This window comes from Acipenser ruthenus, chromosome 18, assembly GCF_902713425.1.
Source record: "Acipenser ruthenus chromosome 18, fAciRut3.2 maternal haplotype, whole genome shotgun sequence".
Classification (NCBI taxonomy): domain Eukaryota; kingdom Metazoa; phylum Chordata; class Actinopteri; order Acipenseriformes; family Acipenseridae; genus Acipenser; species Acipenser ruthenus.
Window position 1 is genome coordinate 2,456,925 of NC_081206.1, and position 23,325 is coordinate 2,480,249.

The 23,325-nt window shown below is 39.2% G+C and overlaps 2 protein-coding genes and 1 long non-coding RNA gene across 3 annotated transcripts; 2 read left to right on the forward strand and 1 right to left on the reverse strand.

The window, feature by feature from the left end:
• Positions 1 to 4,357: 4,357 nt before the first annotated feature.
• On the reverse strand, positions 4,358 to 21,662 carry LOC117420781 (replication termination factor 2-like). The gene is made up of 9 exons (XM_034034419.3): positions 21,428 to 21,662; positions 20,676 to 20,770; positions 19,910 to 20,003; positions 19,531 to 19,670; positions 18,577 to 18,655; positions 6,951 to 7,064; positions 6,106 to 6,160; positions 5,356 to 5,436; positions 4,358 to 5,167 (listed from the first exon to the last, which is right to left on the reverse strand). Exons 1-9 carry the CDS (start codon positions 21,494 to 21,496, stop codon positions 4,980 to 4,982), a joined length of 915 nt encoding a protein of 304 aa, XP_033890310.2. The 5' UTR covers positions 21,497 to 21,662; the 3' UTR covers positions 4,358 to 4,979.
• On the forward strand, positions 10,726 to 17,014 carry LOC117431005 (beta-1,3-galactosyl-O-glycosyl-glycoprotein beta-1,6-N-acetylglucosaminyltransferase 7-like). The gene is made up of 4 exons (XM_034051577.3): positions 10,726 to 11,209; positions 14,367 to 15,353; positions 15,556 to 15,651; positions 16,004 to 17,014. Exons 2-4 carry the CDS (start codon positions 14,402 to 14,404, stop codon positions 16,240 to 16,242), a joined length of 1,287 nt encoding a protein of 428 aa, XP_033907468.3. The 5' UTR covers positions 10,726 to 11,209; positions 14,367 to 14,401; the 3' UTR covers positions 16,243 to 17,014.
• Positions 20,766 to 23,229, forward strand: LOC131698572 (uncharacterized). Its single transcript, XR_009307636.1, has 3 exons — positions 20,766 to 21,003; positions 21,844 to 21,977; positions 22,393 to 23,229. It is a non-coding gene; the product is annotated as an uncharacterized LOC131698572 (long non-coding RNA).
• Positions 23,230 to 23,325: the final 96 nt, after the last annotated feature.

A 23,325-nucleotide genomic window follows, 5' to 3' on the forward strand; every position in this document is an offset into this window, starting at 1 on the left:
TACAGTTACATTCAGGTGCATTACTTTTTGTGTTGCAACGGAAAGAGGTGAGAAAATACCAATGTTCTGTCAAAACAAGACGCACACACACACGTATTCCTCTTCTTATTGTGTACCTACAATACCTTATTCTTTCTGTTTCCTTTAATCCACAGCAGCTTTCCTTTTGCTAATGGCATATATAAAGCAATATATATATAATATGACAGAGAGAGAGAGAGAGAGTGCACAATTGGTGCATTTTGTTTCGTGTTTCTCTGCTCACAGGTTTCTACTCTCAAAGCGCCGCCAGGTTATATTGTTAACCCGCCATTTTAAAGTAAAGTAAAGCACCGGCCAAAACGGTATTACAAGTATTTTCAGCAGTCGACTATATGCTCATATATATATATATATATATATATATATATATATATATATATATATATATATATATATATATATATATATATGAAAATCTTCTGATCAGTTTAATGTTTAGAATTTCTAAAGATTTCTGGTTTAGGTCGCTCGTAGGTTCCTCTTAAAACCACATAAAATTGTATTAGCCTATACAAGCAGGATTTATCAGGGGAAACTATGAATTACTCTTTGGACAAAAACAAAATAACAGTTCTTTTTTTATTATTCAATACATTTAAATGAACTATAGTTTCCACATTAATTAATTATAATAAAAAATATATATTAAAAGAGACAAATCCTCGTTGGTAAAATGATCTGAGAGTGCTTGAAAAATAAAACCTTTATTTGGAGACTTGGGATTGTGTATTCCTGGAGAAGATTGTGTCAAGCCACTAGCCTATGACTTAGGGAATAAAACAAGAATGTTTGTTTGTTTTAAGATGGGGGCGCAATGTAGCCTACTGAGAATGTATGCACACGACATGAACAGATCCTCCGTCTCCACAGACTCATTGAAACATTACGCTTTCGAATATGCTTTACTAACAAAAAAAAAAAAACTACATACACACATACATTTGATTGGATGTCATACTGTCCTGGCTTGCGAGGTTGCAAACTGCAGCCCATTTACGTTAGCAATTCAAACTGCTGTTCTCATCGCTATTTCCAGCCTTGTCCGTCTCTATAATGTACATTATTATACAGCAAATTACCAACGCAACCACGCCGTGGAAGCCCGCTGTCAACAAGAACACAGGTTCAAATTCAATTAAAATATGATGGCAGTGAACCTACGGGTTTTCTTTTCTAATCAGAATATCGAACAGTAAAAGGGCAGCTCCGGTCAGTTTATTATGCACTTGTATTGCGATACCCTCTCATTTAAAATAGGACACAGGCGCCTGCACTGTAACGATTCCTAATTAATAGCATCACATCTCTTCTATATATTTAAGATGTTACTCTTGCTATACCCACCCAGTCCAGACAATGAGCGACTAGCACGCATTGAAACCACAGGAGACATTCACTTAATGCGTTCTCAAAACGTGTCGATGATAGCGCATGATATAGAATAGGGTATAGCTAGACTGTAATTTAAATGTCTCGGATTGTTCTGCATGACCCCGGTCTCGGTGGATAAATCTCCTGGTTCAAATAATAATAATAATAATAATAATAATAATAATAATAATAATAATAATAATGAGTAAAGGTATAGATTTGTGTTATGTCCTAAACTATTACATTGAATTATTACACCCTTGACCTGTGTTCTTTATTGAATTATACATGCTGAATCTGGAAAAGCCCCCAGCCCAGTACAGGTTATTGGCTTCATACAAATATGAAGTGTTTCAAACGCTGAGGTTACCTTCCTTGTCGGGAAAGAAGGAAGCTGATAAAATCGGCCTCGCTGACTTGTTTTTTTCACTCAATAAAAAAGGCTGGATCTGCACGCCTACGCCTATTTTATCTTTTTAAAAAAATAAAAAATAACTAATGTTCCATATCTTATAGACTCTTTATAAGGGCGATGGAAAACATGATTATTGTTATTTTATTGCTCGCTCTCTCTCTCTCTCTCTCTCTCTCTCTCTCTCTCTCTCTCTCTATATATATATATATATATATGTATATATATCCAGTAATACTGGTTACTCTATTAAGTGCATTTCAGTCTTTTTTATTATTATTAAAATTGGCATATTGTCAGTGCCCGTGGTGTATACCGTACCGTGCTAAATTGTCTCGCAGTTTCTCATTTTCGTGTCAGCTTTTTTAAAATTTTATTTTCATGTTTCTGGTTGCGTGTATGGACTTGACGTTCGGCAGCCTCCTCTGATGATATTGAATAAACAACTTTTAAAATTGCTTATCGGAAAATTATATTCCAAAATTGCCCACAAATATAGAAACATAACGTCTTTCTGCGTTTTTTGTATCTCTGCGTGTGTGTAGGGGAAGATATGGTAAACTACTCTTAAAAAAAAAAAAAAACATTAAAACCAAAAAGCCTTAATACACACGTTTACCGTATTTATGATGGCCTTAATGTGTAGTTATTGTACGACCAAGAAAGGATATTTGCTTGTAAGTTTTCCGCTATTTCTGAGAAAGCAGAACGATTCTACGGGTAGATACGGCGCTCTGCTATGCCAGAGACACGCACCCTCATCCCGTGGCGTTTAAGAGCAGGTGCCTCGTTATCTCTTCTATATTTCAAACCACCATAGTCTCGTTGTCTTGTCCCTACCAGCAGTTACGACAGCTCTCATTTCCAGTAAGACAGCATTCTAACCTTTACAAAATCATTTTCAGAGGAATGTCTGACAAATGCCAAAGGACACCAAAACCTCGTTAACCTGGTTTTACAGACTCTGATTAGACTAATCTTGGACTCTCCAATATTACTTAAGGTAAGGTAGTCCGAAAGCAGCGCTAATTGGGATCTGTGAAAGCAGCTGATTAGAGTGTATTTATTTTAAAAGAGAATGTAGGTGCATCGATACTCTTGGGTGTACCTGTGCGTTACCTGGCGGCGTTAAGACTGGGGTTAATTATTAAATACATTAACGCATCAGTCAATGTGTGCAAGAGATGTATTGCTACAACAGTATATATTTTAAAAAACTGCTCCACCACCTTTATATTTCTAATGATTCTTGTGTTGTATTCAAGACATCTCTCGACGTCCAGACGCATTGGTTTCCATATGGTCTCCACAGAATCAGGCTGCGTAAAACCAGCCATCCCGACTGCGTTGTGATCTCGTTTGGATCAAAGATTGTACGGCAACCCCACAACATGACTGTACACAAAGTGACAGACCACCGCATTGTTTGGTCGAGTGTCACGATCAGACTCCAGATCCGAGTCGACACACACACACACTAATCACACCTGCATGTGAAGGAAACGAATGGCAAGAACTTGGTTTCAACGCGTGTACAAAAACATCATGCCACTCCAAACGCTCTGTTTACACGGTCACATTTCTAAATCAGCTTCAGTCCACATTCTTGAACTGCCGGTGAAGATGAAGAGTTAGTAAATTCATTTTAATGGGCAATGAACAACTCGAGGTTTATCTCGCGAGAAATGCCACTTTTTGCCTTTTTTGTTTATAGGGGTTAAAGTATCACTCAGAAACTTACAGATCGGATGCAAAAAATACAAAAACCGCACTCGCTGGCAATGCACCTAGGTTACCATTTGGGATAGGGGCGGGGGGGGGGGGGGGGGGGGTTACAGATAATGACCGAAGTACAATATCTACTCACCCGCGGATATGTAACCCAACCCCAAAAGCATTATCGTACCGACCATATGAATGCTTACGCGGTTAAAATACCAACGTAGCTCTGCTGCCATCTAGAGGGCGAAAGTGAAACCTTGGAATCCAACAGAAGATCACGCTTTTATGATGCAACAGCGACTCGTGTGTCCTTAATGCAACCTTGATGAAACTGTTGATGTTTTTAGAAATGTAAGTGAGTCATTTCCAATAACTAAACAGTAGGGATTGAGGGACAGGCTGCTAATACTTCCTGCTTCATCACTGGGGCAGCAGTAACAGTTTAACCAGCTGATGTACAGCATGTTTTAGGAATGATAAATAGTCTGTGGCTGTCCTCCAACAGTATGTCACCACTACTCCAGTAAAGCTGAAGGAGCTTGGAAGTGTAATTCAATTGAATACACACGATTTGCAATTGCTTTCCTTTAAAGAATATATCTATTATTATATTTTGGATTGAAATATATCTTTTTTTTTTTTTGCATTTCCAGTCATAATAGTATCAGCAGCAAACCCTACTGTGTTTATCGGATGCTAAGTTTGGTTTACTCTGATCAGTAGACTTGTATCTAATTGGTGAGGAAATACTTCAGACTCAAACTTCACATTCAATTCTCAAATCAGCATGCCATACCAAACAGTCAGCAGTAAAACAAAGATATTTCATTATTTATTATTTGTTTTTTTACAAAGGAGACAGTGAAATAATCAGATTTGTAAAGAAGTACAACAGAAAGGATTCGTTCATTTTCTCACTTCGCATTAAAAGCTGACAAAGTTAGTCATAGCGTTGCACAGCGTGCTCTAGTTTGCTGCAGTAATTGGGTTGGATGCCACTGTATTGACTTCACTCCTTTGTTATTTAAATTATTTTGTTTTAATAAAGAGTCTTGTCCACTCCTCCTTGTTCACTAGTGAGCTGTGAATGGCTTTACCAGCTGGATTCGTATACGCAACACACCTCCAACAGGGCTGGGTATCACACGAGAGATTAGAATAGGAATCCTTAATTGTTACATTCATATCAGCCAGGTCCTAACTGGCTCTTCCTAAACTCCCACTAGCATAGCAACAAAAAACACACACACACACAACACAAACAAGCAATGTCTGTGCTATCCCTAAAAAACAAAATCCTGCTTTTCCCCTACACTACACTATGGCCGTCTAAAAAGGCAATCAATGGCATACATTTCTCCGTTTTGTTTTTGTCATTATTATTCGGTACAGAGAGGAGGTCAGCTCCACTGGGCAGGGGCACAGTTTTGTTTTAGAAGTGGTAAGGCGTGTGGGTGACCCAGTTGGATGTCTGGTCCTTGGTGCGCTTCGCAGAGCTGTGGGAGGTGAAGAGGGATTTGTAAGTCTCAGACTTCTCATCTCTGCCCGAGAAGAGCCTCTTGCTGCCAGCAGCGGCAACGGGTTTTATGGACACTGCTGTTGAAGTGGAAGGTTCAGGGGCTGAAAGAGCAAGGACACATTCATCTCCAACTGGAAGATGTCTACTAAATTGAAAAGCGTTCAATTCAAAAATCTGACCAGGCAATCTTCAGCACAATTAAAAGGTGTAGTGCAGGTAAGCAAGCCATACAATTCTGCCACTAAAACTACATCATACTGGTTACTGCCATGCGCGATTAATGACCCACCTGATGCGCTGCTGTCTTCGGCTTTATTGACAGTGGCTGTCTTGAGTTCATTCTTCGTAGTTTTAGAGGGGCCAGGGTTATCTGGTGAAATAAAAACAAACATATCACAAAAAGAAATCAAAAGTCAGTATGTAACAGAACTGTTGAACACACAAACCCAAAACTGCTGCAAAAAGATCAAGAAAACGTGGTGTGCATGACGGCCCAAAGCAGAGACAGGACTGTCTTTTTACTTCTCAATGAATGCACAGTCACAGGCATTCTCTTCAATTTTGCCACCATCATTCACTGCTTGGTTAACAGCACCATCCTGTGGCTCAGGAACAACATTTAAAAACCAGCTCCCAGCATTAAACTATGCAAACCAGAATAGGTTATATACTTGTAACAGGCGTTACTACTGAGATTACAGTGGCCTGGAATCGGCAGCAATCTCATACTGAAATACATTTACTCAACAAAAACCAGCCTTGTGCCAAATATTATGTGACTGTATTCTTCCAAAGTTTAATCATCTACAGTATTTTAACATTCCCCACAAGCGGTGTCGCTCTAGGAACGCAGTCCAAACAAACACTGTTTGCGTAAAGTTTTTTTTTTTTATAAATAAAACAGGTGATTGATTTATTGTGGTTACTTCACTGACACTCCAAAGTTTAGGTCATAAAGCAAACACCCTTGAACCACCAATACTGTCTCTCTCTCTCTCTCTCTGTCTCTCGCTCATACATTGTGTACCTTTAACTTTACCTTTTGAAGCTTCTGATTTGGAAACTGTTTCTGCTGCCTTGGATTTCTTAGATTTCTGAAACAAGAACAACATTTTATAATATATATATATATATATAAATGCCATAAAGTATTATTTTTTCATCAAATTGGAGGGTAGTAAATTTGGGCTTCGTCTTAAATTCGAAGGAATACAGTAATAAAAGTTACCACCCCCTAAATTACCTTAAGTTAGGTGTCTAATATAATCTAAGAACAGATTTGCGTGTTGTTATATTACTATGCAATAATGGGATGGAGATGAGTATTGTTTAATAAACCGCTTGATTGGATAGATCTTGAGTAATACTTGTCACTGTCTTTATTGTTAAACACATATATGTAGGGAAAAGAAATAATTGTTAATACCACAATCCAATCCTGGTTACCAACAATTGCTATGAAGGGTACAAACTGCAACTGGTCTCATGCCATTTTCATATTCAAAAAATCTGTTCACTCGCTAGTGAACCAGTGTACCAGTGGAGGTAGCGGACAAAAATGTCTGACAGATGAACTAATGAATAAATAAAATAAATAAACATACATACATACATACATACATACATACATACAGCAAAACTTTCTTGCTGCTATCCTCCACAAGAGGAATTGGGAAATAAGTTCGACACTGCCTCCCAGTCCCTTAGCTCTCAACACTTGGCCACACTGTCTACCATTCCCTTGGCTCTGATCTCCAGGCAACACTGCCTCAGCTTAGCGCTAAATCACTTGGCAGCACTACCCGCTCAGCCACCTACAGTGTTCATACAGGTCTGGAATCCATTACTACCGTGACATCAGTATTACTCAATACTGCTTTGTACCTTTCCCGGCTTTTCTTTGGCTCGCCTTTCTTCCATCCCCTTACGGAGCTCCTCCACCTCCTCCTTGCTCCCGTTGAGAATCACAATGTCACTGTTCCGAAACGGGTCGCCGCACTAGTGGAAGAAAAAACAAAACACCTCATTATAATATAGGAGGCTGTGTGGTCCAGTGGTTAAAGAAAAGGGCTTGTAACCAGGAAGTCCCCGGTTCAAACCCCACCTCAGCCACTGACTCATTGTGTGACTCCTTGTGCTCTGTCTTTCAGGTAACACGTAGTTGTAAGTGACTCTGCAGCTGATGCATAGTTCACACACCCTAGTCTCTGTAAGTCGCCTTGGATAAAGGCGTCTGCTAAATAAACAAATAATACATACATTTCCATATAGAGAGAGAGAGACACACACACACAGCCCTGTGAATAGTACTGGGACAGCAGCAGTAGCCCTGAAACTGAACACCTTGTTACCTCACTCATTACCAACTCACTAAATGTCCTGATATCACCGCAAAGATAAATCATCTCCTCTTTAAAAACACGCAGGTGCTTTTTCCACAGCTGCAGGTAAAGGTGGCCTACCAGCAGCAGGTATTATTTCTGCACATATTCATAAACAAAAACATAAAGCAAACCATATTCACCCCTTGAAAACAGCAAAGATGACATGCAAATACCCTGCTTCCCCTCTCCAATCATGAGACACAGTTTCAAATGACATCGGCTCGGTAAAAAGGACTCTAATCTAAATATCCAAATACCACTACGAGGTGACAGGGTTGAAGGACAACGCTTCCTTTACTGGCAACAATGTAGCTCTTCCTTTTTGAGCTGCATTAATTCGCTGGTCCACTCCAGCAATGAAACCTGACTGAAAGAATCATATAAAACAGCTGTGTGCCAACTGTAAATGCAGCATGTGTGCTCTCTGTATCACTGGCCAGAAACAACGTGGGAGTGAATTCATTTTGTTTTAAATCACAAGATACAGCTATGTAGCAAATATTAAAAGACAATGTGTCAAGTGTTCTGTCTGAGTTAACTGATTAGGTAACACTATACATTTAATCAAAGGTTGGTGGAAGACTGACAGCTGGGCTTACTTTTTCATCATCAGTCTACACTCCTTCACGCAACCGTCGCTCAAATGATCTTGGATTGTTATGTGTTCCCTCTGTTCACCTGCGTTCTATGAGCGACAGGGCTTTTGTTGTTATGCCCCAGAACTTTGGAACACCATTCCTAAAGAGATCAGGGATTCTGCCACTCTTAATGCTTTTAAATCTAGCTTAAAAGACCTACTTTTATAGAAAGGCATTTTTATGACTTTATTTTCTGTTTTGTTTGTTTGTAAAGCGCTTTGAGATGTTGCTTTTAAAGGTGCTATATAAAATTATTATTATTATTTACAGGTTTGCAGAAACATGATTATAGTGACAACATCTTAATGTAGCTTGTTTAAGTAAGTTTTTTGGAAGATGACAGCAGATTATTCCCAGCCCAAGGCTCTATTGTGAGTATTGTACGATAGTCAGTTAGGCTCTCTTGTTTACACAGTGCCTTCATTGTACATAGGAATGCAGTGAATGCAGCTATGATGCTGGAAAGTGGAAACTGAGAACACCACCTTACTGAATATGGGCATAAAAACAACATTGGAATGAACATATGTTACTATATTAGAATAAAACTCCAAACAGTACATAGGTAAGAATGCAGAAGATTATACAATACAACAGAGAATACATAATGCAAGAGGTGACTACGTTATTCCAGTTCATAATCCTCTCTGATAAACTAAACTAAAAAAATAACCGATAGATTAAGTGGAGTACAAAACATGAGCACATTCCCTGTAGTTTTAGTTCTGAGAGCTCTGGTATGCAAAGTAGGCTGTGCTGCACATGTGCAGAAGCAACGTTTAGATAAGTAAAACAGAAAGTATTTAAAAAGGGGCCGCATTCAATTTGACAGCGCATTGTTGTTTGCAGGGAATGTATCCCCAGTAAAAAAAGCTTGTGAATCTACAATTGAAGACGCTAATGCAGCACATGGACACACAGTGCAAACCATATGAACCCCACAGTAAGTAGCATGCATTTAATATTAGTGCCGAAAATGTAGAAGAGTCATTAACAGAATGCTCTAACTTAATTAAGGATCATTAATGAGTCAAGTACATTTTGCCCTATTATGGGAACCCTTTAAGTGCATACAAACTCTATTCCTTGAAATGCTAATCGAAATTTGACCTCCCCCTCAATGTGGTATAACACTATGCATTGACTTGTTCACTCATGCTTTTTGAATATGATCCACACCTGCAGTAAAAGGAAAATATAAAATCACCCGTTTCGGGTATTGCTAAAATAAAACATTTCTGTGGTCTGCCAGGGTTAGACAACAGAAGAATGCATTTACGCAAGTTCTAAACAGGTTATCTTGCGATATAGAAGGAGATAAGACTGGTTTCCCAACATTTACTCCTAATCTACAGTTTGGAAGCTTTTCACTGATAGATTTTACCATTACTGCCAGTGTTTATTTGTGGTCACATTCATTAATAATACCCCCTGCTTGGAATAACAATTTCAGTGAAAGTTCAAACACTTGAAAGGTCACACTTCTCGGTATTATGTATAAGTACAAACGCCGTATGTGTCTTTAAACAAAGTTGTAGGTGTCATATCTGGCCAAAAAAATCACAAAACCCATTCCATTTACAGCAAGTCCCTCCCCTAGAGGAACATGTTTCAACTGAATAGTCCCCAGGATACAATGTGTGCCAGAGAAATCTGACCTTTTACTACCGAGGCGGCACAAATAAATGATTACCCGGATCAGTCTGACTAGTTAAGTGCAGCAGCATGAAGGAACATTTACATAGCTGCTATGACCCCATGAAGGGCATTGCTAACCCTCAAGGAATTCAGCCAATAAAGCACACACACACACACACACACACACACAGAGGAGGCAGGTGGAGAGGCTGGTCTCAGAAGGTGTGTTGCTACAGTAGGTGGCCGAGAGCCTCAATGGGATAGGGGCCAGGGGAGAATTGTCTCTAAATACTACATATTTTGTACAGCTGGGTTATTTAAAACAAGTTTCAAAAGAATTTAAACAAAGAAAAAAAGGACACAGGGGTGGTCATAATCTAACAAGAGCCATAAAGTGATAAATGACATACAAGTTTCCTGATGTTGAGGTTAACAGGCCACTACAACAGCAACATGCAGGATGGAAAACTTACACTTACCCTGCATGGTTGTTATTTTATGTTATCGGGCAACAGGGAAGGGTTTCTGGAATATAAGTTGGCTGCCTTTTACTTTACAAAAAAAAGCTCCAATTCCAACTGGGATGGTGCTAAAACCAGTGTGTGAGCTTGATCTCATTTTTTATACAAGCCATTCACTTGAAATAAATAAATCATAATTTGAATGCTGGGAAAGGGCAACATTTCTCACCCTGTACGTTCTGAACATTACACTAGGCACAGGATGCCCATAATGCAGCATAGTCTAAACCAAAACAGCAAAAAAAGAAACTGCCCCCTCTCAAATGAAGGGTCAGCCCGAGGTTACTTAATCATTAAGCTCTAGCACTCAGCCTGGCGGTGTTGGGTGCATGTACTGTGTTTACAGGCACTCTCGCTCAGAACCCAAGAGAAGTTAAATAATCTCAACTGCCCTCATTACACATGGATGAGGGCGGAGTAAGACATGTTACAGAGGGGTAGGGTAAAGAGAGAGAGAGAGAAAGAGAGAGAGAGGTTACAACATCCACACAGATATATTACTCGGCAACCAATGCAACGCTTTACTGAATCAACAACTGTATGCGACTGAAATTAAAAAATATACAAAAGCGATGACACACACACAGAGGCAGAGAATGTTCCCCGCTGCATGACTGACTAACTATTCTCCTCCTCTAATTGGGTTAAAGGAATCTGTTTTAAACACACCCACCAGTCTCACGAGGAAACTGCTCACTGCATTACTACCAACAAACAAGTCAGGCCGAAAGACAGAGGAAGACAGAATCCATGTACAACAGCAGATAAAAGATCTGGAGCAAGAGGCGAAAACAGAGGAAGCGAAAAGCAGGAGGAATATATTGATACAGAACAGCACTGAATATTTAAGTGGGACATTTTTATTTATAGAAACAAACGCACAGGCTGGCTGACTGCTGATTCACTGTTGCTAATATTTAACACGATCTTTCCTTTCGGACTGGGATTAACATTTTCATCAGGTGAGATTTAAATAAAATAACATTTCTTTAAACCTTTTTTTCCTTCAAGTGTTAGCAGGAAGTATCTCAGTATCTGCTTTAAAATGTTACATACAATGCCCGTGCTAGTTTTAATATTTTGTGGTTTGACTATGTTCCAAAGTTATTATCAAGGTATACACGGATAGCTGCAACCACTGCCTTTTTTTCTCAGATTTGTTGACAGCCACTGGCATATACTTTAATTACCTCAGAAGAACATACAATATAAAGAAAACTATTTTGTACCACTGGAATCTGGTGAAATCTGCACATTTGTCAGCAATATCACAAATATTCACTTAATGAAGCAAATACCAATTTCTCTACAGAGTACACAAATTAACTGGTGTCAGTATACCAACGTGGACTTCGGACTGCCTCCCGCTGATAGTTTCAATGAGCCATTAGCAGGGTTAGACGCTTGCAAATTAAACAAACAGGTGCAAGGAATCTGGGCAGTCAGGGCCCTGCCTGAATAAAAGGCTCCCCTGAGTTTGCAGGTTTACTATTATGGGTTGTTTGTGCAGCTGCAGGGGACAGAACAAAATACTTCACGTGTAAACCACGTTTAGAACAAAATCCAAATTGGTCTGAAATGTGTTGATCTGTATGTAATCAGTTTTGGAAATGAAACTGCTGCTGCATTACAACATGCGTTTTTGACGATTTCAAAATTCATATAAATAATGATACGTAGGATACATAGGGCTGCTGGTTGTTCCGAGAGTGAATAAAGACAGGGACGGAGGGCCTTCTCTTGTAAAGCCCCAATATTGTGGAATGCTCTACCATCTTCAGTCAAAAAAGCAGAGAATCTTTTATAAAATGGCTTTTTTTTAACCATAATTTTATCATTGACTATATATCGTTTTAGACTTTGTAACTGTTTTACAGGAATTATCTTTGGCTTTTAAATTTTGTATTACAGTGTAAAATGTTGTAAAGCGCATTGAGGTCCCTGTGATGAAAGGTGCAATATAAAATGTAAATAAAGTATATTACGGGGGGGCAAACAGCCAAGAATTCTACCCTGTGCAGAGAAAAGCAAATGGCTGTGTTTTTTTTTTGTTTTTTTTGGCTTCAGAACAAAATTCCAAGCAACATTAAAGCTGTGAACAGTAACTGCAGAGTAAACCTGTTCTTTGAAATGAGTCATTTAACTTCTCAAACGGAAGTCTACACAGAAGTCTGGTTACAGGATATTTTTACCTACTGTTCATGGGAAGTTTCCAGTTCAGAAAAATCACAGCACGCCTGCATTTCCCCTGTATAATGGCAGTCTTGAGAAGCCTTGTGCACTAAAGAGTGAAACATCATAAAAGGCACTTGCTCATCAAATTACAGTCACATGTTTTGACCTTCCTCTCTTTCTCAAGATCTGCTTTTCCAAAACTGCTCCATCAAAAAAGTACTTTACTCTAGAGGTTTATAAAAAATGTACAACAATACATAAACGCTTTTTCGGCAGAGGGCCAATGCAGCAGTCTGTGAACATATAGAAGGAGAAATTGAATCAAGTGGTTTTACACGCATATGTACACAAAATAAATAGTTATAAATAAGAGGCAGTTAAATAGTACACATCAGGTATGGACTTGAACACAAAAATAGGTTTTAAAAAGTAGATCTCTGGCTGTAGCACATCCTAACTTGAATCCAAACCGTGGCTAAGCAGCTCCACAACATAAGCACCAGGACTGTAACGTTTCATTGTAGACTGATGAATCGTGATGGATTCTTTACATGATAGATCAGATGATATCCTGACAGCAGTGCATTGTTACATTGCTAAAAATTACTGTTGCACCAATCTTCAGTTTAATTGTACTGTAGATTTAGGTTGACCATTGTATTTATTGCATAGAATTCAAAAGATTTAGATACCATGTTCTTTGCGCTATTCTTTGTGTAATTATATTTTTAAAACAAGCTCCAGTCAGACCACAGTAGAACTGCGATCTAAAAATATCATGAATGGTATGCCATCATCAGTACTGCTGTTAACATGTGTAAGGTGTGGATTATTGAACACTGCGGATAAGCATTCTCATAATACTGCAACTGAATATGGGGGGTTTACAGGACCTTGACTGAACACTTTTGTTCAGGTCTGACCCATTTGATATACATGTATTTTATTTAATGAATGAATGAATAAATAAATCAAAACTAGCAATTTCCTCGCTGCAACCTACAATGTAGGGGCATTGTGCATATTTCAAAATATGCACATTTTTGTGGCTCAGGCCATGTGTTTTGGTGCTGCGGTGTATGAAAATTCAGACTTTCCCACTTCTGTTTTCTTTGCTTCAACAATCAGCTTTGATCAAATATGAATTTGTATATAACTAGCACTAGAACGAAACGGGAAGAGCTTAATAGTACTTTGCATAAATATATTCTTCCTCCAACCCTGAACAGAATGTTTGTCAGTGGCTTCAGAAAGAGCATGTACCTAAACTATAAACTGGGGCCCCAGATACAGATATTTTTTTTCTTTCCGAAACTGAATTAACTTTCACTCTGAATCCCCATTCGTATATGCTGCAGGGAGGCTAAACATAATCATGTTTTAATTCAGTCGGTCAAAGCACAACAGAATCAAAACCAGTTAAAGCACACCTGACGCAGAACTGGGAGCTGTGTTTCCAACCTATGTTTTTTTTTCTTTTTAATGCATAGTGAAATCCCCTCTGGAATTCATTAAGATGATCTCTTGTAGTTATTCAAAATTCTCAAATGGTAAACACTCAGCTTAAATACCCAAGGGGTCTAACTAGAGGTACAATCCTCAGGGTCCTATCAACTAAATCAGAAGAGGGCTTTTAAGGGCCTGGTTTGTGCATCATGCTTACTACTCCTCCGTGACTGGGAAGGGTAAAAACAAAACAGTACAAGAGGCAACTTTTCTGAATAGAAAAGAAATAAAATGACTGCAAAAATACAACACAGCAACAATGCACCTTTTGTCATCAAACTGAATGGCAGTAGGCTAATGCAGAGACAGGTAGGTGTTACCCGCATTAGTATTATTTTATTTCTTTCAACACCCTTGCACTGTTAAAATACATTACATTTTGGATTGTATCATAAATACAGAAAGCATTTATTTTTGTTTATTTTTTTCTTGATCCAGGTAATTTTAGCAACACCAACTGGGGCTGACCTATTATGATCCAGCTTAATGCTGCCAAGCTAAGTTTCCTCATCTGTTTGGGTCTATGTCTTTGTACCTTAATATACGTGAAGACCAAGGTGCCCAGCCTACAGGCGGAGGAAGCAGTGGATACGGCAGTGTGCGGGATTCACCCCGATGAACTGTGCATGTCCCTCTTCGACGGCGAGGAGCTCGGGAGCGAATGCCTGAAGCTCCACAAACCGGAAACGCTTCTGCTGGGAGCCAAGCTGAACTGCTCCCGCTTGGCAGAGGACCTGCATTTCATTACCAGCCCTCTAAGCAAAGAGGAGGAAGAATACCCCCTGGCCTACATCATAACCATCCACAAGGAGCTGGAGATGTTCATAAGGTTGCTCAGGGCCATCTACGCCCCTCAGAACGTGTACTGCATCCATGTGGACGATAAGTCACCCGAGGATTACAAAGCTGCCGTCAGGAGTCTGACTGACTGCTTCCCTAACGTCTTCCTAGCCTCCAAAGCAGAGAAGGTGGTATATGGAGGATTCTCCCGGCTTCAGGCCGACATGAACTGCATGAAGGACCTGGTGCGCTTCCCAGTGCCCTGGAAGAGTGTCATAAATCTCTGCGGCCAGGACTTCCCCACCAAAACCAACCACGAGATAATTCAGAACCTGCAGGGCAAGCAGTGGAGGGGGAAGAGTATAACACCCGGGGTGAAGCAGCCACCCACCATGAGCCATAGGACACAGAACCAGCACAAGGAGATAATGAACCCAAAGGACCCCCATGTGCAGCGGCTAAACTTAAAGAAAGGGAGGCCCCCACATGACCTGGTCCTCTACTTTGGGAACGCTTACTATTCTCTCACACGGCCATTCGTAGAATTCGTCCTAAAGGATCAGCGTGCAAAGGACCTGCTGGAGTGGTCCAAGGACACCTACAGCCCAGATGAACACTACTGGGTGACACTCAATCGTTTACCAGGTAAGACAGCAATGTTGTGCAACAGGCATGCACAGATGACAATGCTTGTCATTCATTCTTTTTGCTTTCACAAAATAGAACATCCATAATTTAATTAACTATCTTTCAGATTTTTTATTCTTTGATATGTCAATAAACAGTGCGCGCTGTACAGAACAGTAGATTTGAGAGGAAGCATCCAAACTTTTACTGTTTTTATCAGGGGCTCCAGGAGCAGACCCAGAAGCAGGATGGGAGGGCAATGTTCGCTCAATAAAATGGAGGGACCAGGAAAAAAAGGCACATGACGGGTGTAAAGGTACAGGAGGTTTTTTTTTTTTTTTTTTTTTTGTTTGTTTTTTTTTTTTTTAAATAAAAATGTGAATCGAGTGTTCATGAAAAGCCTGCTTCTCCCTCTTAACTCTGCAAGCATACCTCAACTGAAATGGTGTACTGGTTAAAGATTGTACCGTATATCTATATCCCAGTCACAAGTGATATTCATCCCTGGCACAGGATTATACATTTGATTTATGCTTCATGATTTATTTCTGGGATTTGAACTTGGGAGACATCAGAAAGCAATTGTGTCAAATAGTCCCTTGATAATACTTGTGATTTAAAACCGTGTGTGGTGCCTAACATAAGTTACTTGTTTATCTTATTTGCAGGGCACTACATTCGTGACATCTGTGTTTATGGACCCGGGGACTTGAAATGGGTCATAGAACAAGACAACATGTTTGCCAACAAGTTTGAGCTGGAGACCTATCCTCTTGCTGTGGTGTGTATGGAGCGCTGGCACCGTCTTAAAGTCCTGGAGCAGGCAAATGTCACCATAAAGCCTGCCTGGCAGCTACAGAATGAGAGCTACATCGGAATGAGGCTCAACGCTTCTATAGAGCCGTAGATACGGAACGCCCTGCTGTCTTCTGCAACAAGGGATTTCATTATTCTGGATAAAAAAACTACTTCAATAACAACAACAACAACAAAAAGAAAGGCTTCTACATAGGAAGCCACTTGAAAGATTTTCTTTTTTTTTTACGGTTTTCTTTGCAGAGCAGAAACCAAGCAGATTAGTATTATTATTTATTTATTGTTGTTACAACACTTAAAACAAGGAACATAGGGTTAAGACACCCAAAGAAATTCCAATGGCTCACCAACACGCACAGCGCTTCTTCATAAACTGAAGGACTACTTTCAATGCTGAGAAATGTGTATTGGGCAGACTTTAAAATACAAAAAACAGGAATGTAGAATATGAACTGAATATTATTGTTCAGCAGCAGTAATATTTATTTATTTATTTATTTATTTTTTAAAAGTTTTACTATTTTAAGGTAAACAATTACAAGAAATAAAACAATGTATATACTTGTAATTATGTTGAACTAAGTGGGTTGACTGATTAAGTACTGTATGGAAATTGAAATATGCTTCCCGCTTGCATAAAGGGAACAGCCCTATTATACCACCTATAATATGTAGCAGTGTGTAATAAAAATGTAATGTAAAATTAAATAATGGAAAAGATGTATGAAAGTAATTATTGAAAATTATTATTATTTATTACCACATTTTACACTTGGTTAATGGACAGTTACAACAATGTGTTTTATGATAGTATGCACTATTTCACCAAGGGCACATATATGTTTATCAATAAAATTTCTAGATACCGCATCTTGCTCTACATGTTTTTATTTCCAATCTAGTTCTACAGGATTAGAGTCAGAAATTAACAGATTGCTGCACGCCCCTTTACTGCAAACACAGCACACCAGCGAGAACAGAAGTAACGATCTAAAAGGAATAAAAGTGCTGAGAACACAGGTTCCCAAACTTTTCTATGGTCTGATCTAAATGCACACATCTACCTGTCTGCTGCAGCTGTAGGGCAGGTAAAAAAACTTGTGGGAAAGAAATATGTAATCATAACAGAAAGCCTGGGATCTGCTTAACAGCTGGAAACGTTCCTCCCTATAATAAACACATCAGTCTGAATCCTGGTTAGTAATTCCCAGTCTAGCACTAGGTCAAGGGACAGAATGAGAATATTTTCCTGGCAATAGTCTGAGAATGTGCTAGTCTCTGCCTCCAAAACCCCCTCAACCGAGATGAAAATGGAGCATGCCTTAATTTGACAGAGTGGCCCAGGGACCTTGAGGGAACATGTAAAGGTCTTGTTAAAATACATTCAGCTATGTATCTCAAGTGAGATTCTACAAGAAAGGATTCATTAAAACAAGACCTGAAACAAGGTCAAGGACAAATACAAAGCTGAATTTGCACTCGGCTATCTATATTTAGAACATATCTTTCCGAAGGAGTACAATGTGGGCTTGTGAACAGGCTGGCTGAGTGGTGACGTCAGACCCAGGAAAGGAAACACACACAGGACAGTGAAATGAAATGATGAAGGCGCTTGCTTGCGCCGGTTTATTATAAATAAAAGGTTTGAACAAAACACAACACAGGACACGGCATGTGATGCCAAAATAAACAAACAGACAGATAACCAAAACGAACAGACACTAACACACAGGGACGAACACTAAACAAACACGTACCGTGCTGGTCCTCCAGCACCACGTAGCAATTGGTTATTTACTTTTTTACTTTACTCTCCTCACTCTCTCCCGTTCTTTCGCCCTGAACAAACAACCCCGAGTGAGTAAAACGTGCATCTATATATTCTGTTGTGCCGGGATTCAATTACCAATTAATTATTCACTTGAATCCCAGCACGTGAACTCATTCTGTGCAACCCCGTGTTCACATATTATTACATACTTTAAATGCACGTGAAATGAAGTGCAATCCCCGTGCCTAAATACAATTATACATTTTAAACACTCATTACCCGCATTATATCCCGTGTACCAACTACAATACACCAACATTAACACATGCAACATACAACACATAACACACAAATACACACAGGGGCAGGGCACATTGCCACAGGGCTATATTATGAAGGGATTCCTAAGGGGCCATGGGGAAGGGTTTTGCTTATATTTGGGTGGGGTCAACATTATACCTATTAAGGAACAACTTCACAAAAAATAATAATTATGACAGTAATAAATGCTTTTGAAGGCTATCTGGATTTTTTAAGCACAGACTTAACATGTTAGTTGTTGATATATTTTTAATGCAGCTAAAATAAATGTGTTATGACAACAGACCAGCAAACAAACAAACAAACAAAAAAAGATATATTATTTTCTCCTACCTTGTGGCAAATCTCAGTTTTAACCTCCCTTAGGGCACGCTCAGAAAACACACAGCCACAGGTTCGAAGATAACAAAACCTACAAAAGAATTAAATAAAAACATATTACATATACGTTTTTGCTCAAAGAGCAAACTTCCCAACGTTTCAGTATGTTTAACATGCTTTTGTCAACGGAGCGTGTTTGAAAACAAACATTGGATGTATTTATAGGCTTGTGTTGCCATGGTAACCACATATTTATTTATCTTTGAATAATGTCTGTTACATTATTCGCTATATAGTGAATGACATCATAATCTACTTTTCCTTTCTATTTAAACCTGCAGGCACCACTGTATCTAGTCTATTTATCAATTTATTTTGTTTTATTCTTCTATACTGTACATTATCTCATTTTATTTTTTCTAAAACCACAGGTCCTCCATGGTGTGTCTGTTCCTTGTAAAGTGCTGAACTATTGGTTCATTTCCTTTTTTTACTGTTTATATTTGACAGGTGGTTCTGTATTATTTTATATAATGATGTCCCTGTCTCTCCTTTGTATTTTATTTTATTACATTTTATGCAATTATATACCATATACAAGGTCGCTATCCTTGCATGACGGATTTATTTTCGTTACTTGAGATTTCACTTTTATCTTTTCCAATATATTTGTACACTTTACACATGCTTAGACAGGTTTCAATGTCCCTTAATGCAGGGGGTTCCCAAACTTTTTAACCTGAGGCCCACCTGTTCAGCTGCATTAGGCACTGCGGATCACTATTAGCACTCCTTGGGAAAATGTCAAATTAAAAACATTGTATATGGTTAAACCTGTAACATTATAAATAAACCTAATCTAAACCGTCCTTTATTCATTTGAATAAATATTGTGAAAGATGGAAATCACATAGAATATGCACCGAGTGAAAATGAAACATCATCAGTTCACATTTCAGCACTCACTTGTGTCTCCCGTTCATCTCCAGCCCGACCACAGGGCAGATATAGCAAGCGCGGTGCAGGTCCTCATAGCGATCCCCCTTGGTGTTCGCTCTGTCTCCCTGCCAGGCTGGATTATCAGTCAGGTTCAGCTCCTTCACATCCTGAGGAAACACAAGACCATTTTCACATCTCCATCACCTGCCCTTAGCTTTCATTCACGTGTATCTCCGGAGGTCTCATATCAACAAAACTAACTCATCAATGGAAAGCAGGTATCATCACATGTGGGGGAACTGAAAAGCAGGGAATAAAATAAATGCAAAACTTTTTTAGCATACTAACAATTTTATTTATTTTACAAATGCAAGCAGCGTAACAATTCTGTGAAAGTAATACGAACCTTGATACCCCTGATGTGCACTGCAACCTCCATGTTGGGTCTTTCAGCAGACTTGTCTAACAGGTACTCAATAACAGCATCTTTGTTGTACAGCCTGGAAAACAAGGGGAGACGGTATAAAATATTGAGCATCTCTGTGTGGCCTGGTAGTCAAGCTAGCTCTGGTGGTGCCTGTTACCACCAGAGCTACTGTAATCGGCAGACCTCACATTAATTACAGTAAATCCTGTCTAATCAAGCCCTTTTACAAAAACACATTCTGTAAAGTTCGGCATCATTTTTGAGTTACGACCCCATTGAAATTCATGATGCGACACCCTCTACAATCCGGTACCTGTATATTCTGGAATCCGCCACGATTTTCAAGTCTTGTCTGCCTAAAATCAGAGTAAATCTGACTCTGCACTCCAGCATCAAGTGAGGTGTTTTTTTTTTCTTTTGTAAGTTTATCATCAGGTATGTTTTGTAAACATGCACATGTCCCACAGGTACGATACAGTAAAATCCTTGTTTACTTAATGGAGAAGGTAAAATGAATGCAATGCTTGAATTACAGGATACACCCAGACCGCACTTCGACTCTATGTATTGTAATAGTTTTTTGATAGTATTTCATAGCTTTATTTTTATTTAGGTAGAGTATTGCATTTAACAGTACCTCTGTAATCCAGCACAAAGCCAGATTAGACAGGTTTTACTGCAGTATGCTACTGTCATTCCTGACACTGTCTGCAGGTTTATTGGTTTTTAAGTTGAGTTTTCTTACCTTCCCAGGTCACAGGAGACAACGGGTCTGTTCAGCTTCTCCTGAGTAAGAGCGCAGTAGTACCAGCGGGCAACCAGTGCAGCATTTTTATCAACCTGCATCAAACAAAGAAAGGAAGGGCCGGTCAGTGGCTGGACTTGAGTTTTATTCCCCTTCTTCACAGAATGCCGACAGTCTAAAAACAGTAATATGGACAGTGTCTGCTGAGCTTAGCTGAGATGCGTTTACATACCAGAGCTGTACACCTTTCAAAGCCTGAGAGGACCCGATCTCTTTACTCCCTGTGGTACTGTCTGACAACCCTAACTCGCACATGATCAGATGCAATGTAAGTATTATACAGTAGTTCTACACGTTACGTTTGAATTGCCTTGAGACAAATCACGGCTTTTGTTGAAGGTCAGACACCGACGTACAACACAGCTGCACTGACTCGCTAAAAACAGAAGAGATGGAGTGGGTGAACAGTACGGCATCTACACTAATTATAGTGGGGCTTAACGTTGGAGTTGTCAGTGGAGAAGATATTGCAACACATTTCTGGGAGACCAAGAGCTAAATATTAATGAAATATTACATCCAAGTTAAGTATCTAACCGTGAGAATATCAAATCAAATATCTCCGCTAATAATCGCGCTCAGGCTGAACCCCTGGAGCAGTCACTGCGACACCGAGGATTCAGTTGAACAGCAGGCCCCAAAACAAATCCAAATTATAAACAAACACAGATTTTTAAATAACCACCCCGTACCTTCTCCACTTTCTTGGGTCCTTTAACGAGTTCGTGTCGTTTTGGAATGGTCCCGCCGTCACAACCCATGGCGAAAGAGCAACAGAAATATATATATTAAAATAAAAAAATAGAAAAATCAACAAAATATTTGTATTCAAACAACAAGGAGCGACACAAAGAGCGTTTGAGACCGAGAAACAGCTTGGAATGTTCAGGAGCGAACAACGCACCGCGCCACCTGCTGGCTGGATGATTGTAGTGTCTGCTTGATAAAATTACTAAACACCAAAATGAAACCCTGAGTTAAAGACTTTAATATTTCCGCACTGTTTGGATAACCTGAAAAATATGTTATTACATTAATAATGTATTTATTAATATGCTTTTCCTATGCAGAATACAGTTCTGGCTTCTACTTTTTTTTTGTCTGTTAGGGATCCGGCGACAGAAAAGGTTGAAAACCCCTTGGCCTACTCTATAATAGCAGAATGTTTGAAAAACAAAAAGGGAAACTTAACCGGCAATTGGCGTGTGGTGAAGATCGTGCTTTGTGCTAAACAGACATGAGGTTTGCCGATCCCGCTGTATTCACAGAAGCACGTGTGTGCAAATAACCTTGTCTACCTTAACAGAATGATTGTATGCACTGCGTTGTATATAGTAAAGTGTGAGATAATGTTTAATGCCCAGCCCAATTGAAAGGCACTGTACTGTACTTTTTTTCTTGAAAAGACCCCGCCCATTGTTTAAACGGCGCTGTTTACTTTATTGCAGGTGGTTTATATATAAAATATATATATATATATGAAAATATAAACAAGTAGAAACGTCATTTAAATCTAGCCTTATGGTATTGAAATTGGACACTAGAGGGAGCTAAAGCTCTACCTTGGACTCACAAAGTTTCTAACTTTGCATTCAGTTACATTGGAAATAAAAGGTCATTTTTAGCGCTTTATTAAAAATCAATTTTCTTCCCTTAGAAAATATCCTTTAAGAATTGACCAATTACTCGTGTGGCACGAAAACCAGAAGACCCTGCGGCTCTCCAGGACCGGGGATGGCCGCCTCTGGTACCCTGGTTCAGGCTCTCGACCTCCATCCTGCCTTTGTACTGATGAGCAGCTCTACCTGCTGTCTGAACCCATGTGTCTGTAGGTAGCGCATCAATACACCGGGTCGGCTATATGGACAGGGCTGGGGAGATACCCTCTTAAACTGATGCAGCAGCAAGGGGGATCTAACCTTTATTTTGTATCAAGAGACAGTATGAAATCGTTCTTTTCAGTGTGGGTGGCACGTTCTCACTTGGACATCGATTCATTGATCTAAATGGTGGCGTTTCTTAATACCTTTGATACAAATCCACGCCTCTATCACAGTAACTTTCGTGTATTTGACATCTTTAACAGTTAGTAAAATGGCAGAGACATGAAGGAGGGAGCTGCTGTACAGGGGTCTTGTGAGTACAGAGGCGTCTCAAAGGAAGATAGGAAAAGACTGCAAAAGCAAGGGGCAGGAAATACAGAGCTTAATGAACTGATACAGGGACACGTCACAGAGTTTGTCTTGGTGAATGTGTCTTGATTCCTTATGTGGATGTGGGTGGAAGAATTCTCTTAATATAACCAAATCTCTCCAGGTTTGTTGTCATGGGCTAGATTTTCTGAAAACCCAATTCTGTGTGAGGACACCTGCTTTTAAAAAATGTGAAAACACAACACTCACTGATTGTACCGTCACTGGAAGCATGGTCAGGTATCGACCGTTTAATTATTATTATTATTATTATTATTATTATTATTATTATTATTATTATTATTATTATTATTATTAATTTCATTGTTATTTTTGTCACCGTCACAAAAAAAAACAACTTATATACAGAACAGAGGAAAGGCAGCGTAAGGCACAGT

Coding starts and splice junctions, on each gene's coding strand:
- LOC117431005 (XM_034051577.3), top strand. CDS start 14,402: ATGATCCAGCTTAATGCTGCCAAGCTAAGTTTCCTCATCTGTTTGGGT. Junction 15,354..15,555: donor GACACTCAATCGTTTACCAG/GTAAGACAGCAA, acceptor TGTTTTTATCAG/GGGCTCCAGGAGCAGACCCA. Junction 15,652..16,003: donor GGCACATGACGGGTGTAAAG/GTACAGGAGGTT, acceptor TCTTATTTGCAG/GGCACTACATTCGTGACATC.
- LOC117420781 (XM_034034419.3), bottom strand. CDS start 21,496: ATGGGTTGTGACGGCGGGACCATTCCAAAACGACACGAACTCGTTAAA. Junction 19,671..19,909: donor TGCACATCAGGGGTATCAAG/GTTCGTATTACT, acceptor GTGTTTCCTCAG/GATGTGAAGGAGCTGAACCT. Junction 5,437..6,105: donor CAAATCAGAAGCTTCAAAAG/GTAAAGTTAAAG, acceptor TTATTTCACCAG/ATAACCCTGGCCCCTCTAAA.